The sequence below is a fragment of the Cariama cristata genome, unplaced genomic scaffold (assembly GCF_000690535.1).
Source record: "Cariama cristata isolate BGI_N322 unplaced genomic scaffold, ASM69053v1 scaffold45670, whole genome shotgun sequence".
Taxonomy (NCBI): Eukaryota; Metazoa; Chordata; class Aves; order Cariamiformes; family Cariamidae; genus Cariama; species Cariama cristata.
The window spans coordinates 1-15,159 of record NW_009593803.1 but is presented as its reverse complement, the minus strand read 5'-3'; the positions used below and the strand labels follow the sequence as shown (position 1 = coordinate 15,159).

The 15,159-nt window shown below is 42.7% G+C and overlaps 1 protein-coding gene across 1 annotated transcript; it reads left to right on the top strand.

The window, feature by feature from the left end:
- Positions 1–616: 616 nt before the first annotated feature.
- Positions 617–14,589, top strand: LOC104157915 (uncharacterized protein KIAA0226-like; the record flags this gene model as incomplete). Its single annotated transcript, XM_009695462.1, has 6 exons — positions 617–688; positions 2,788–2,896; positions 5,236–5,904; positions 10,213–10,295; positions 13,425–13,632; positions 14,485–14,589. Coding segments are annotated over exons 1-6 (1,246 nt in total), but the record flags the coding sequence as incomplete, so codon positions are not given.
- Positions 14,590–15,159: the final 570 nt, after the last annotated feature.

The following is a 15,159-nucleotide window of genomic DNA, read 5'->3' as shown; positions in this document are numbered from 1 at the left end:
TCGGTCGGTCGGTCGGTCGGTCGGTCGGTGGGTGTCGTGCGGGGAGTATGGTACGCGTTGGTGGGGCGGGAGGCGTTCGGGCGGTGGGATATTTCGGTGTCTCTCTGCCTATCCGTATTAAACGCTCTCTAAAGCTGTCCGGTAGGCTGAGCGCTTTCGTGTGAAGGGCTACGCGGCTTCCCGGCGCCGTGCCGGGAGGACAGCGCCGTGCCTTTCCCTGCCCGGTACCGGGGGTAGAGCAGCCCCTCGGCTACAGAGCCGGAGCCCGGGGGCTTCATTGCTGCTGAGACCGCTCTGCCTCTTCCTCCTTTTACAACAAACCGTGGGGTACAGCAGATCAGTATATTCCTCTTACGCCTGCGGTAGGCGTTCTCGTTGTGGTGTTTGTTTGCTTTAAATTCTAAATTAGGCTCTTCCTAACACAGATTTCCATTGTTGCTGAGCTCTGCTTTTCGGTAAACTTATAAGCACGTAAAGTCAAGACCGAAAACAGCTCAGAATCTTAAATGTAGAGTCTGGAAAACACATGGAGAATCGCGGTTAACGTGGTGGTGGTTGTAATGCTTTCTCTATTTCCAGGTATTTACCGACAACAAAAAATGAATGCTTTCCCATCATGTCTCTCCATGCAGTAGCTCTAGCCAGCTACAGCAGCACAGAAGTCTTCAAGCACCGCTGCTCTAAAAAGGTGAGGCAAGGAAGGCATCTAAATGTTGGCTCAGTGTTTTTGTTAGCTGAGGGGACTTTTTTCAAAAAATAACTTTTTAGTTGTCAGTGGTTGTGATAAATAGTTTTAAATGCTGGCGCTTTCATTACAGAGTTAATTTTGGAAGTACAATCCAAATATTGAGGGGGGAAAGGCTGACTCATTTATACTATAAAAGATACCAAACTCTGGTTTTTATTAGTTATGACAGCATCTACTTTTCATGCACCTCAGTTGTTGTATTTCCTTATAAGTGCTCCTTAATTACTTTTTTTTTAGTTTGATTGTTAAATACTAAAGGAGCTCTTTCCCAATCTGTGTTACAGTTGAAATTGTAACATCTTGAAAGTAAAAGGAAATCTTTTTCCGAATTCTCAGAACACTGGTTGCTTCTGATAAGATCTAAGAGATGGGAGAGTTATTTTAAAAAAAGATAAAATCTTAAACCTTAGCACTCTTAATATTTATACTTACTGATAAAGTACTTGCATTCACCCTGGTGTCAGGCGGTTGTGATACTTGCATCCTAAGAGGCAGAGGCTGTTAATTGCTGATATTAAAAACTTTTTTTTGATAAAAGTAATTAATAAAATGAGTTCCTGTAAGAACCAATATCCAGTAACATCAACAATATGATATTTATATGTATAAAGCCTGCCTACACGATGGTTTCTCTAAATTAGCGCAGAGGGGAAAAAAGAAGAAGAAAGCACTATCAGATACTGAAAAGAGCATTTTTCCAAGCACTGGCATAATCAAACACTAAATATTTGAAATTCAGCACACTATTTTTGGCCTGAAATGTTATTCGTCAGTTAAAAGGGAAATTCTTTGTGGGTTTAATTTCTTCTGCTTTCCGTGAGTCTGAAGGGTATCTTGGACTAGATCTGCTCTGAGTCACCTTGCTCTCCCAAGGGACTGCGTAGGGAACCTAGGGGTCAACGCAGGGTGGCAGAGGACAGCACACGTTTGAACTCCCTTCTCTTTGTATGGGATCCCAGGGTGCAGGGGAGGGCGGGAGGCAGGCATCCTGGGGATGCTTCTGTGTGGAGACATCTTACTGATGTCTGTGAGCGGGGTACACCTTGGTTAAGCGTGGAGCAGGGCACTCCTTTGATTTCCCTGGTTTCTGTGACCTGCTCTGCAGGTCCATGGCATACTTGAGGCAGTGGAGAGGGAGCAGGAGACAATGTGTGACCCTCACAAAGAATTTGTGAGCTTGGGGAAGAGACCTGTTGCTTCTCTGTCCTGAGTGTGTCTTGCTCCCTTGTTGGAATTAGCCCCTCGGTATCTGCACTAAACTGCTTGCCCTGGTTCAGCTTATGCTGGTTTGATAATACGGTAAATCCAGCTTTAGGGTGAGAAATACTGAATCGGAAGCGTCATGACCACACAAAGTGAAATGCTGATCTGGTATAAACCTGCTCAGTCAGTTCAAATGCATTCAAAATTCTTGTCGGTTTATACTGGCAGGCTGTATGCCAGGTTGAGTATTATCTATTTGTGTCGCTTCTCGCTTTATGCTGGGTCAGCCATGTTGCTGACATGAACCATGTTGCTGACATGAACCATGTTGCTGACATGAACCATGTGTACTATGTTCTATCAAAGTAGCCAGATGTGTTTATTTGACCCTGCTTGTGGAGTAGGGGCCTCATAGATTTAGCTCATAGTTTGTATGCATCTAAACAGGCCAGTGCTTCCAGCTAAAGATTGGTAGTTCCTTGAATTCTTTTCCACTTGACTGCTGTTGTTTTGACAGATACACAGACATCTGATTTGGCATTTTGTCTCGTATATGCCTTATGCATGTGTTTAATTCTCCTACTGTGGAGAGTTTCTTTTGGTCACCTGCCTTCTGGAGTGAAATGCGAGATGCGGAGTTGAGATGCCAGTGCTCTTCAGACTGTGCGTGCTTCTGGGAAGATTTTCAGACAACCAGAAATATAGGCAGTGGTTATGTGACTTTCAGCAGTCCTTAGCACGGTGTTCTTCCTGCTGGGATGGCTGTGAGACTGGGGGTATTGTTACCAGAGTACCGTTGTCTTACCAAATTGTCTGTCTGTGTGTTCTTGTTCTAGTTAAACCACGAAAGCCTAAAGGTGGCTTTCACCGAGTCAGCGTATTCTTCAAATGCCTCAGTGAGGATTAGCTGCCTTGCTCCAACACCTCAAATCTCCGTTCTCTCAGGTATGCCAATTTGTTCTAAAATGCTTTCCTCTGGGGAACTTTGCTAGTGCTTGTAGTGCTAGCAAAAGCTCTCGATGTTTGTGTGTACTAAACATGTATAGTCTGGTTGGAGAGGGAACCTTGCTTATTGGCTTTGAAGATGGGACAACATCAAAATATAATATACAATTTGAAAGTATGCAATTTTTTGCCTTTTAAATGGTAGTTTGGCCATTCTAGTTATGCTAGCATTTCAAGTGCTCAAGACTAAAATACTTGAACCATTCAGAAGCTGGCAGGTTAACTCTTTGTTCATTCAAGAAATAGTTTATCAAATTTTAATAGATTACCGTAATTACTCACATGAGTATCAGTTGCAAAACTGAACTTGAGATTTATTTTTTTTTTCAGTTGGAACTAACCTATTTCTGGAAGTTCTTAAAATGTGGGTTTTGGTTTATTTGTTGGGGTTTGGTTTATTTTTGGGGGGTGGTGGGTGCAGTTTAAGCTTAGCAGAGCAGAAGTGTGAGTTAAATTTCTAAAACTTGTTCTTCTTTCTCTTACAATCCACTAAGAACAAGTATTTAACAGAGTAACTCAGCATGGTTAAATCGTTAATGCTGGAGATGCTCCATGATGCTGGAGTAGTGGAGATGATGAAGGATGAGAGGGGATGGAAAGGCCGTCGGGATGGGCTCTGCAATAGGAGAGCAGAGCAGAAGAGTTGAAGACAGTAAGACTAAATATTTTGCCTTGCACAGAAAAGATGCTGTTTGCAGCCCAGGTTAAGGTATTCCTATGTAAATGAAATGTCAGGAATTACCAAAATTGCTTTCTTTTCCTGAAAAGATTGAAATATGTTTGTTTGAAAGTCAGCTAGCCTTTTTTTTTTTTTTTTTTCCCCATTCCTGCCCTTACACTGCCATGGCTGGCTATGGTGGCAAGGTGTTTCTTTGGAAGTGCAGCCAGTAAAATGTGCAGTTTTGCTGCTATTTCTGCAGGAACTTTGTCATGATAAGTGGCAGGTGGCTGGTCCCAGTCACTGATGAACTCTTCAGCTAATTTTGACCTGGCTTTAGTAGGACAGCATTGCTAGCAGCTCTTGCAGTATAGCTTATATGTGATGTTCTTAATAATTTTTTCAGCTTTCTCTTGATGAGGACTACTCTTTATATAGACTTACTTTTTCAAAGTATGTGAGGGTTTTTGTTTTGGTTTTGATCCCTCCATTAATAAGCTTTCTTATCATGCAGTTTGAATGCATGCTGGCTTCCAGGTGAGTGACTTGTGGAGAGGTTTACTGTTTTCCATTGAGATGTGTCCAAGGAGAGCAGCCTCTGGGCAAAGTCTGCAAGACTTGCTGCTTTTTTCACCAGCAGTGTTTAACATTCCTCATGGTGCTAACTAAGAGTTCTTTGCCCTGGAAATTAACCTTTTTGATTGTATTTATTCTTAGAATTTTACAACTGACTTACCTTCCCCAAAGGAGGCAGTTGTTAACTTCATTGTTGTGATGTGGTTGATAATTTCTTGTTGAACATAGACTTTGTGTCTAATCTCTCCGATGCTTGGATGACGGCAATTTCTGCAAGGCTTTTTGTTCAAGGTATAGGACTTCAATATATTCTTGAATACCTCCTGGTTGCAGTGCACACTTCTACATCACGCTGATGTTGCGATGTTTGCCACTAAAAGCAGTTTTTCCATTTTCTGTCGAACTACGATTTTGCAGTAGATCACGCAGGACCTTGTCAGGCAGTACTTTTGATTCCTTCAGAGGCATTGATTTTGATTCCTTCAGAGCTAATTTTCTTTATGGGTTCATGTAAATGTTGCCACCCCTGTGAGTAAGGGTTACTAAGAAGGTTACTTTAGCCTTTTCCACATGAGGAGGTGTGTCTGAACTGGAACACGCAAGCATGTGACCTTTTATTACTAAGCTTTTTTTTTTTTCTTCCTGCTGTATTGATTCTCCACATGTCTTGCTATAACGTGACCTCTTTTACTGGCAATGGAACCAGTAATTGCACTGGTAACTGTACCTTAGCCAGTTTTGTAGAACAATGATGTTTTCAAGCACACTAACAATCAGTCACAATTAAAGACGTAACTAATTGTGTTAGGCTAGCAGCAGCATACTTTACTGTTGGTTTATTACCTGATCTTATCAATGACAGAATTGCTTCCTGACTGCAGAAAGTAAGAGCTTCCTTGCAGGAAGAGGCAGCAGAGTGGTGCATCAGTTCAGGTCTTTGTCTTCTCGCCTGTGTCAAAAATAACGTGCGTTTTATTCATGTTGTAAATTCACCTTTTCTTAGGATTGTTTCCTAACCTCTTGGTTTTTTCCCTTTTCTGAACAGATGAATACTCAAGGCCAGCAGTGATTGGACATGCTGGAAGTTTTGGATCCTACCCAGACAGTGCTGAAGCTATCAGAGACATTCTCATGTCTGTTTTAAATGCATCTGGTTTGAAGCCCTCTTTGATGCTGGAGCAGACCACAATGCAGAGAGCTGAGCATCCTGACAGTGACATGGAACAGTGGGAAGAAAGCAGCGCTGGGGATAGCAGAGATGACAGCGACAGCGATTCTGCACATCACAATGCTGCCTGTACACAAACAGACATTCGGTTTACAAGGCACCAGGCGTGTTGGGACAACACACGCTGCGATTCCTCTAAACCTTCACTGGGTGCTTTCTTTTGTCCCTGTTACTCTGACGGGGATCCTGCTGCTTCCTCCTTGAATGGTTTCACTCTTTCAGATGTGTCCCCTCTGAAGCGGGACTGCTTTACCCAGGTGACGTTAACAGGAGGCACTGTCACATCAACTGTTGTGCATTCTGGAGAAGAACGTTATACCTCCCCTGAGCAAGACTTGACTTTCACAAGGTTTCTTTCCGATTCAACTGTTGGTAAGCCAGCAGATCTGTTGAAATACCCCGATGCTTTGGAGCCTGTGCCCATCAGCAACAGTGACAGCAGTTCTCCCAGTGGACATTCCCAGTCAGAGCCAGTCAATCGAACAGGTAACTTTACAGGTCCATTTTTGTTTTAAGATTTCTGTGCTAGGAAAGACAACTGTAATTGAAATGAGCCTTGTTTATGGTGACTGCGAATTGGACAAATGCTGTCATTCAAAATAGGAGAGAGGGGAGAAAGAGAAAGCTGTAAAAATGAAGGAGTACCAGAGAGTTGGACATGGTGAAACAGGAGACACTTGTGCTTGTAGTAGTCATCTGTCTTGTGATGAGAAATGCTTCTGTAATATGCAACCTTTGGTAAAATGTAAAAATCACTGAACTGTGAGCAATGTAGAACATCCACTGGATGAGACTTCCACCAACTTTATCTTGTCTTCGCCATTACGTTTCTCCTGAAAGCATAGTGTGGACCTAGGTGTTCGGCAGTGATTTGTTGGTGTGTACGGGCTCCCTGAGACATCTCCTTGTGTTTCATGTGAGCTGGAGGAGTCCTTTGATTCTGTGATTTTAGAGGCAGGGCATTAACATCCAATCTCATTATGACTAAATCAACTTGTGCGAGAGCGGGACTATTTTTCCTCTTCCTCTTTCCACATGCACCCGCCATCTCAGAGACATGTAGCCCCGTCCACTACAGATCAGGATCTTTTTACCCCTCGCCAGTTTCCAACCAGCATGGATATCCCGCATGTTGTCTGTGAAGAGACACAGACTGAGGGCTGCTAGCAAAGGGTGCCTCCTGTTCCTGCAGTGGCAGGGGGCTGAGGGTGGCGCAGGCCTGTAGGTGAGGACCTGTTCAGTGGGGATGTTCAGATGGCGGTGGAGCGGTTGGCCTGGCATGGCCTCCGGGCTGCGTGTGCCTCCATGAGGCATGCCGGCCTTCCTGGGCTGCAGGCCAGGACCCCTGCCCCTCAGCTGGGACAGCAGAACAGTCCCCTCGTGTTTAATATGTAGGGTTAATACCAACAGCCTTTGCTACAGCAAGATGAAGCATTTTTATTTTATTTATAAAGAGTGTTATTGGTATCTAAGGGCTTAATCTTACTACATACTGAGCCTCAGAAAGATGGTGGAACTGAGGCCTGATTTTTCTACTGGAAAGAAGGCAAACAGCAGGGAGCACTCAGCCTGCCTTTGTGTTATAAATAAAAATGGCAAAGGCTGATTGGTGTGGGTTTTTGTTTTTGTGGGTTTTTTTGTTTGTTTTTTTTCTTCTTCCTTTGGTCAATAGTAGTCCTACTGTTGACACTGCGTTGAGCTGCACTTACAAGCTCTGGTCCTTTCTAGTGATTCACTAAGGGCTCCTCCACGGCCTCAAGTTGGCAGCAAGATCTCAAATAGGCACATGCCATTGCAGGTCTGGGAGCTCTTAATAATAACAGCTTTGTCATCTGGGGTAGGCTGTCGTCAACAGTTAGTATGATGACGATTATGGTCGTTTCCTTCTGATGGGTGTTTTGTTGGCCCCATGCATTTGAGAGGTGCCCGTCAGGGAGAAGGAAACCACACCCGGTGGTTGGAGCCTGCTGGGGCCAGTCCTGCAGGTTTGGGTAGCCAGGCCTGGAAAACACAGCCCAGGCTCTCGGTGTCAGCGGGCACCGTGAGGCACATGTGTAAGGACAAATAAATTGTGCGTGACTCGGTCTTCTGGCACGAGTAGGATATGTCACAAGCTTGCGTTGGGTCGGTAATGCTGCTGGCTCTCCAGAAGGCAAATGGAGGAATACGGCAGCCAGATGACTGGAGAAGTAGCGTCCTTGATTTTGCTCACAAATATTCCTCGCTGGAGCCAGGATTCAGTTAGACACAGTGCAGTGTGGTGGGCTCTGTCTGCATTAGGCTTTGGTTTGTTCTGTACGAAGTGAAAATTTCTGCATTTTTGTTGTTCCTTGTTGGTTTCAGCTATTTAACTCGCCACTGGGTAGCCTGGGGCGGGGGGAGTGAAGTCTCATTCTCCTCTGCATTGTGCAGGACTATAAGGATGGGAAAAGCAAGTGGCAAACTGAAAAAGAAGAGATAAAATGCCCAATTTGAAGGCAGGATTTGCACAAGAGCATCTCCTGACTTGCCATCCTTTCCATTGCTATCTCAGAGGTGGTGGTTTCTCACTTTTGTTTCTCACAATAGAATTGGTGAGGGATGCACAAGATGCAAGAGAGACGTAAGATGACGAGTCAGAATAAATAATTTTTTGCAGTGGAATTTAACATGTTTTTCAGTGGGATTTTCTGCTGGTCTTGTGAGACTACTGTCAGGTCTTGTTCATACTTTTAAGGGCCATTCTCTTGTGGCTTCGTGCAACCTTCTGAAAAGGCTCCATCATTCTTAATGAAGAGCCTGTGACTGAATTTAGTGTTTTCTGGGAGCTTTGTTGTGGCTGGTGTGTCACTGGCAGTTTACAGGGTTTGTTCTTGCTTTTAACCTCTGTGTGCATCGAGGTCACTTCCTTCTGTGACTCTTGAGGGCTCTTTCCCCAGCCTCAGCAGCCTCCAGGCAACAGTGCCCAGGAGGAGAAGGGCAACCACATCACTTTTTGCATCAGATCCAGAATTGTGTCCCATTGCTGGATATGCTGGGCTCTTTCCCACTTTACATTCTTTTCGCTTAAAGATGCAAGTGGGATGTAAGACGTAAGAAAAGAGAAAGCTCCCATTAGATTTCAAAATTATGTTTAAGATGAATTGCATCTTATACTTTAAAGAGGAAGGAATAATTTTCCCATTTCCTTATTTCTGTTTATTATTTTTAGTTCACAGAGTAATGTTTGTTATCTTAACTGATGAGAATGTAGGCTTTTATCAAGCTGCAGAGCCTTTAGTGCTTAGCTATACTCCTTTCATGTTGCTTATCCAGTAAGATGAATCATCAAATAGGCATGCAAATAACCTAATTAGGTGATTAAATCTGTTTTGAAAAGTCAGATCGTCAGCCTTTCCATTTTTCCTTCATGGTATACACAATGGCAGTATTAATAATTCTGTACAAAAACACTATGTCTCTGTCGCTATGCTCGAGCACAGTACTGACTTTCTAGCCTGATGTCACCTATGCTCAGGGCAGCGTAATGTGGTTTTTTATAAGTAAGGCAATATAAAGAATCTAAACTGGGCCTGAGAGTCAGTGCCCTTCAGCTGGAAAAAAGTTTTCATAAGTTATTCTCATGTTTTGTGAGACCTCTTTATCCTTTCTGTGACTTTTAAACAAATTTAGGAGTGGCAATTTTTTTTTGTTTTTCACAAAGAGCCTTTGATTAAGCCATGTTATCTGCTACAGCTTTAAATGGCACATGTGGTCATAGCATTTCAGTATGGTCTGTTTTATCCTGTAAACATCACCGCAGTGAAACAGAAATTGCTTGCTTGTAAGGTCAAAGAAGAGGTAGTAAACACACACCAGTCGGTGTGAAAAAACAGGAGTAGTTTCCTTTCATATCTCATTAGTGTGTATATCCACAGACATTATATATACTCTTCATCATCTTTCCACCAGATTTCTTGTAGCAGTGGTTCTGAGTGATTTGGAAACAAAACATGAGGGTATGATCTCACACCTTCAGTTACTATGTATATATTTATATATAAAAAGCAATCCATGGTACATCTATAGAAAACCAGATGTGTGCTTGGGTGCATAGTGAAAAGTTCTTAACGGGAAAATGAGATTAATTTTGTTTCACATGCTCATGATACTCAGCAGCAAATGCCAGAAGAACAAAACTGCTATTCTGGGAAGCAGGGAACACTGCGGCTAATGTGTCCCCCCCAAGTTGTACGTATTACCAGGCAGTATAGGTTGCATTTGGAAATGGGAGGGAGATTTCCTCAATGTTATGGAAACATAACGGCAAAGTTTGGAAGAAAACTTCCTGTAGTCGCGCAATACCAGCAGGGATTCAGGGCATCTTTCAAGGCTGATGCATCTCTCTGCATGCCCAGACAGCAGTGAGATTTCTCTTTCTTCCAGCACTTGTGAATGAGCAGAGAGCAGTGTTAGCTGGCAGAGCATGGCTGTAATCCCAGCCCGAAGTTCTGGCTGTGGTTGTCCCCAGCAGCTCAGGCTGTAGCTGGGAGAGGGCTGGTGTTGGGAGCACAGCGGTGCCGTCACCGCACAGCATTTAAACTGTGTTTCCCTGGTAGATGATACTTGCGCTTCAAGTTGCCAGGGTAGCTCAAATGCTAACGTGTTCCTTGCATTTCTCTCTCCTTCTCCTTAACTTCCACCACTACCTCCAGCCCCAACGGTATTCAGTTTTGGGAAAAAAAGTTTGCTTTGCTTTCTGGAAATCACCCTGCACACATCCTGGGAGCTGCAGAGAAAAAAATAACTGATAAAAAATTCTTGTTATACCCACAGGTTCTACTTCTTTGAACGTAAGTGCTATAGCCTTGAATCGTTCGTTGCAGGACATCTGCATGCTTCCAGAAGATGTGGAGAAGGTGAGGACAACAAAGACCATTGTCATAATGTTTTTTCCATTTTATAGTGACAAAACCAAATGACAGGAGGTGTTTCTCAATAACAGAACTTTCTGATAGATGGACTAATCTACAAATACTGTAATTTTCCTCTTCTTCCCCTCTGTAGGTGAACCTACAAACCTAAAATGCCTATTGCTTAATTTATTTTTTACTTTTAATCCATTAATTAAATATTTTAATTATTTTAAAATAATGGAAGTATTTTAGAACACTGTACATTTCTGCTTTGTATTCCATCATTTTCCCACGCATTCCTTGAGACCAAACTTTAAGATTGTTGTAGTGACTTTAAAGTTACGTTAGAATATGTTACATAGAACTTGCTGCAGCTGCATGCATTTGGATGGGATTTACCTCATGCTTTTGCTGTCAGGAGATAGGGAGAGGTTGGGGCTTTTTTTGTGTGTGCTTATGATGAGCATGTGAGATTGCTGTGAAAGAATGACAATATGAATAACAAGCACAGTAACTGTAAAATCTGCAGAAATTTAAGAAGTTTCTCATGGTTTCTAACTTGCATAAGGGGGCAAAATGGTCTTAGGCGTGATGCCGCATAGGCAGCCCATTTGAGCTTATAAACAGAGATAAAGATGAGAAGATAATGCTGTCACATGTGTGCTAAATGTTAATCTTTTCTAACAATTCGTAAAGAGGGGTTAATGTTATAATTAGTTATTGCAATGAGTAGGATTTAATACAGAAGAGCTTTACAAATGTGCCTCGAAAAGGAGGTGGTGTGGGGTTTTTTTTTTTGCTGGACTGTGGATTTGCATGTGGTCCCATATCCTGGGCCCAACAGGTAATCATCTTTGTGCACAGCACTGGTTTTAATGGAGTGGCAAGTTCTGCATTTGATTTGAAGCTCTCAGTGTGTCTAAGGTGCACTTATAAAACAAAACCGAAAACCCACCCAATACATCACACACCAAAAACCAACGAACTTGTGCACTAGCTTTTCATGTTGCTTTTTGTGAAAGATGTTTCAGAAAGGAGATGTTTCTCCATCTGTAATGTGGGAACCAAAACCAAAGTAACTTGCTTTCAGTCGCCAGGAAACCAGTGAGTAGATAGTTGGATTAGAAACCACAGTTTGAGAACTACTGAGTGAGGCAAGATCGCATCGGCTATTTCTCCTGTGCAAATGGTTAAAAGATACCAAAACAGGTTAAAAGATGTCAAGAGCTCAGTCCATTATGACTGAGGCTGTCTTTAAAAACAAACAAAAACCAACAACAACAAAAAGCCCCACTTTTAGATTGTGAAATGATCTCTTTGAAACTTAGGAGACTGAAAGCTAAGCTACACATAGTGTCAGCAAATCTGAGAGTTGTAGTCGTGTGCCAGGAAGGAGATGGGCCACATAATCAAGAGGGACTTTCCACTGATGCGAGTGGGAGGGAAGAGAAATGAGAAGGTTGGTGTGTCACAGCTGAGTTGGGACTGCTTCCTAGGGTGATGGAACTATTAGGAGGCAGAGCTGAAAGCTGACAGTCATGCTGAGTACAGGAGTGCCTGTATCTTGTTCCATCTTTTTGCAATGCAGCTCTTTCAGATACATTTATAATTGCTTTTATCAGCAAGATGTGCCAGTATGCTGTGCTCTGCCACTAACTCAGGGTTAACCAGTGCTGCACAGGCTTTTTGAATCTTCAAAGCAGGAGATGTCTTCCTTATCTCCCAAAAGGAAAAAGGCTGTTTAATTCTTCCTTTGCTCATGGTGTGTCCTAAAGTTCACTGAAAGTTGTCTCTGGAGAAACTGTGCCAAGCGAGTGATGTTAATCAGTGTTAAGGAAAAGATAAAAGTTTCTTCAAACACCCACAGGGACTTGTGGGCTCTCTCTAATGTTGAGATGAATGTCTTCTTAAATGGATTTGGCCATGGACAATAAGAAAGCAGTGATGTCTGTTGTGCTCCTTAAGATTTGGCTGTTTCTAAACACTGATGTCTTTCTTCATGCTTCCCATACAGTTTGTAGGGGATGTCACGAATACTGACGTTGAGTGGTACAATTCTCTGAGCATAAGCCACTTCTATAAAGCTTTAATTATTCTGCACCCAGAAACTCTAGCCTTGGATACTGCCGTGGTTTTTTAGACGGAGCTTCAGCTTTGCACAATGCAAACACATGCAGTTGAGGGGAGAGAGTATCCTGGGCATCTCTGGGTTTCCATCCATGTAGCTGAGTGCACCTTTCTCTCCATGATGCATCCACTTTTGGGCTGAGCCTGAGCTGGGAAGCTGTGCCCAGGCCAGCAGCAGTAGCAGTGCAGGTGGGGCTGGTGGGATGCTCTGTTAGACCATAGGAAGCAAGAGATACAGCAATGACACTGGGGCAGGGAGCCCCAGGTTTGACCCGGGCAGGCCAGATGGCAGGGGACAGCCTGGGGAGGGGTTGTCTGGCAGGGAAATGCTACGGTGAAGCTTTGAAACGGCTACCTTTTATTTAAGGCAGTGTGAACCTCAGGGCAGCTGGGTTCCCACTTACCCTTATCACAAGCTTTCTGTGCAGCCTTGTGTTGACTGTGTAAGCTATCTCGCTGCATGTTCCCTACTTCACTGCCTTAACTCTTAACATATGAAAGCATTTTACTAGCTTCTATACTACCCACCATCTGAAGATCGAGAGTTGCTTCAAAACTTGCCGCTTCTGGCCCTGTCCAAGTTAGCATGCGTGCAAAACTGCTTGTACACACTGACTTGAAATTGAATCATATTTAATAGGTTACACGGATTCACACTTGCATACTAAATAATGCGATGTAACTAGAAGACTATGTCCCTAAAATGCATACATATTCATCAATTAGGCATGTAATCAAGTTTCTTTTTATCTAATAGATGGGTAAGATAAAAGTAAATTGTATGTTTTGATTAAGGATGAGATAGTTATCTGGGCAGTTGCCTTTTGCATGTTGTCTCTGAATTGCCCTTGGGGTGGGTTTTTTGGTGTTTAAATGAAAGGTGAGATAGCCTCGCATTTTCATGTCTTCAGTTGAAAAAGTACGGGGAAAAATATATATCTCAGTTCATCTTAAGTGAATATCAAACATGCTGTGTACTAATGAGTGTTCCAATCTTGTGTCTAGGAAAACGCACACTTTTTTGTTGCAGATATGATTATAGCATCACTAGAAAAAATGAAATGTAATATCCTAAGCCAACAAGCAGAGTCCTGGGGTGTGGAGGAAACAAGTGGATCAGATGGCAGCTATCACACTGATTCAGAGTTACCTTCTTACCCTGGAGTGAAGAAGTCTGATTCTTCTGTTGCCTCTTCAGACAGTGGTTATGAAGGCAAGTTACTTAGTCTATAATGCAACCTTGTCTGACAGCCTTTGCTATTTGTTTTTGTGCAAGAAAATACTAAATTAGTTTGGGCATTGCTTGGAACCAAATCCTCCATTACCTTCTTTCAGTCTCTTGAGAGCTGTGTTCCCTGAGGATCGTTATGCTACAAGTGTTTTCCCTGTGGGTCAGATTATTCCTTTTGAATGCTCACATCTGTGTGTGTTAGTTGATTTATTTTTTTTTAACATAAAAAATAAAATGTAGGGTTGAAGTGCCACATGCCAAGCACAACTTTCGATAGAATGTGCCTGTAGTTGGCTGGTTTTCTCTCTGCTTAAATCCCCTTTTACAGGATTTGAAGCTTGGCTCTTTCCTTCTATGCTTACTTCTGCAGTATGCAGATCAGGCCACACAATTGATTTGAGTGAAACTGCCCAGAGTATTAATTCACATACAGTTTGAGGCAAGATAATAAATGCTTCTGGCACTATAATGCTTTAGTCAGCATGTTTTTAAGTAGATTTTAGTCTCTTATGATCTTAGCAATGGAACTTAAGTCTAAAGTCTTAATGAGAAAACTTCTGGAGAAAAATGAATGGTGTGGTTCCATGGGAGAAAGGGAGAGACCACTGAGAATATGAAGCTTCTAGAGACTAAACCAAAAGCTTTTTTCCTAAGAAACTGAGGAACATGCTGTATGACAGACTCCCAAGAATTGGCTTTGTGTGTGTATATAAATAAATAAAATTGCTCTGTAAATACAGGCTGGGTGCTAAAGCGAAGAAAAATATAAATATAGTTTCAACTACTCTATAAACGCTAGAAGAGATTAACTGGTGCTGTCTTTGTTCTGGACAGGCTGTGCGGTGCTGCCTGTCAGCTCCCCAGTGCATCTACCATCACATCATGAGGTTACCAGATTTCATTGCCACAGTGACTCAGAGGATGAATATGTAATTATTGGTAAGACTTCAAAATTATACTGCAGAAACAGCTCCATTGTTCAGCTGAATCTATTGCATTGTTTAGAAAATCTATTGACTTAATAGATGTTATTGCAGGAGAAATAACATGAGAAAATGGAAAGAACGATGTATGCATGACTCCTCATTAGAACACATGCAGATATACCAGACTGGTGCAGGATTTCCTTTCTACAAAAGAATATCTTTGCTGGTCTGAGGGTTTGGTGGGTTGACCCTGGCTGGATGCCAGGTACCCACCAAAGTTGCTCTATCACTCACCTACTCAGCTGGACAGGGGAGAGAAAATATAACGAAAGGCTCCTGCATCGAGATAAGGACAGGGAGAGATCGCTCGCCAGTTACCTCATGGGCAAATCAGACTCAACTTGTGGAAATTAGTCTAATTTATTACCAATCAAATCAGAGTAGAGTAATGAGAAATAAAACCAAAACCACTTTCCCCCCACCCTTCCCTTCTTCTCACGCTCAACTTCAGTCCCGATTTTCTCTCCCTGTTCCCCGCCATCAGCACAGGGGGTTGGGGAATGGAGGTTGGGGTCAGTTCATC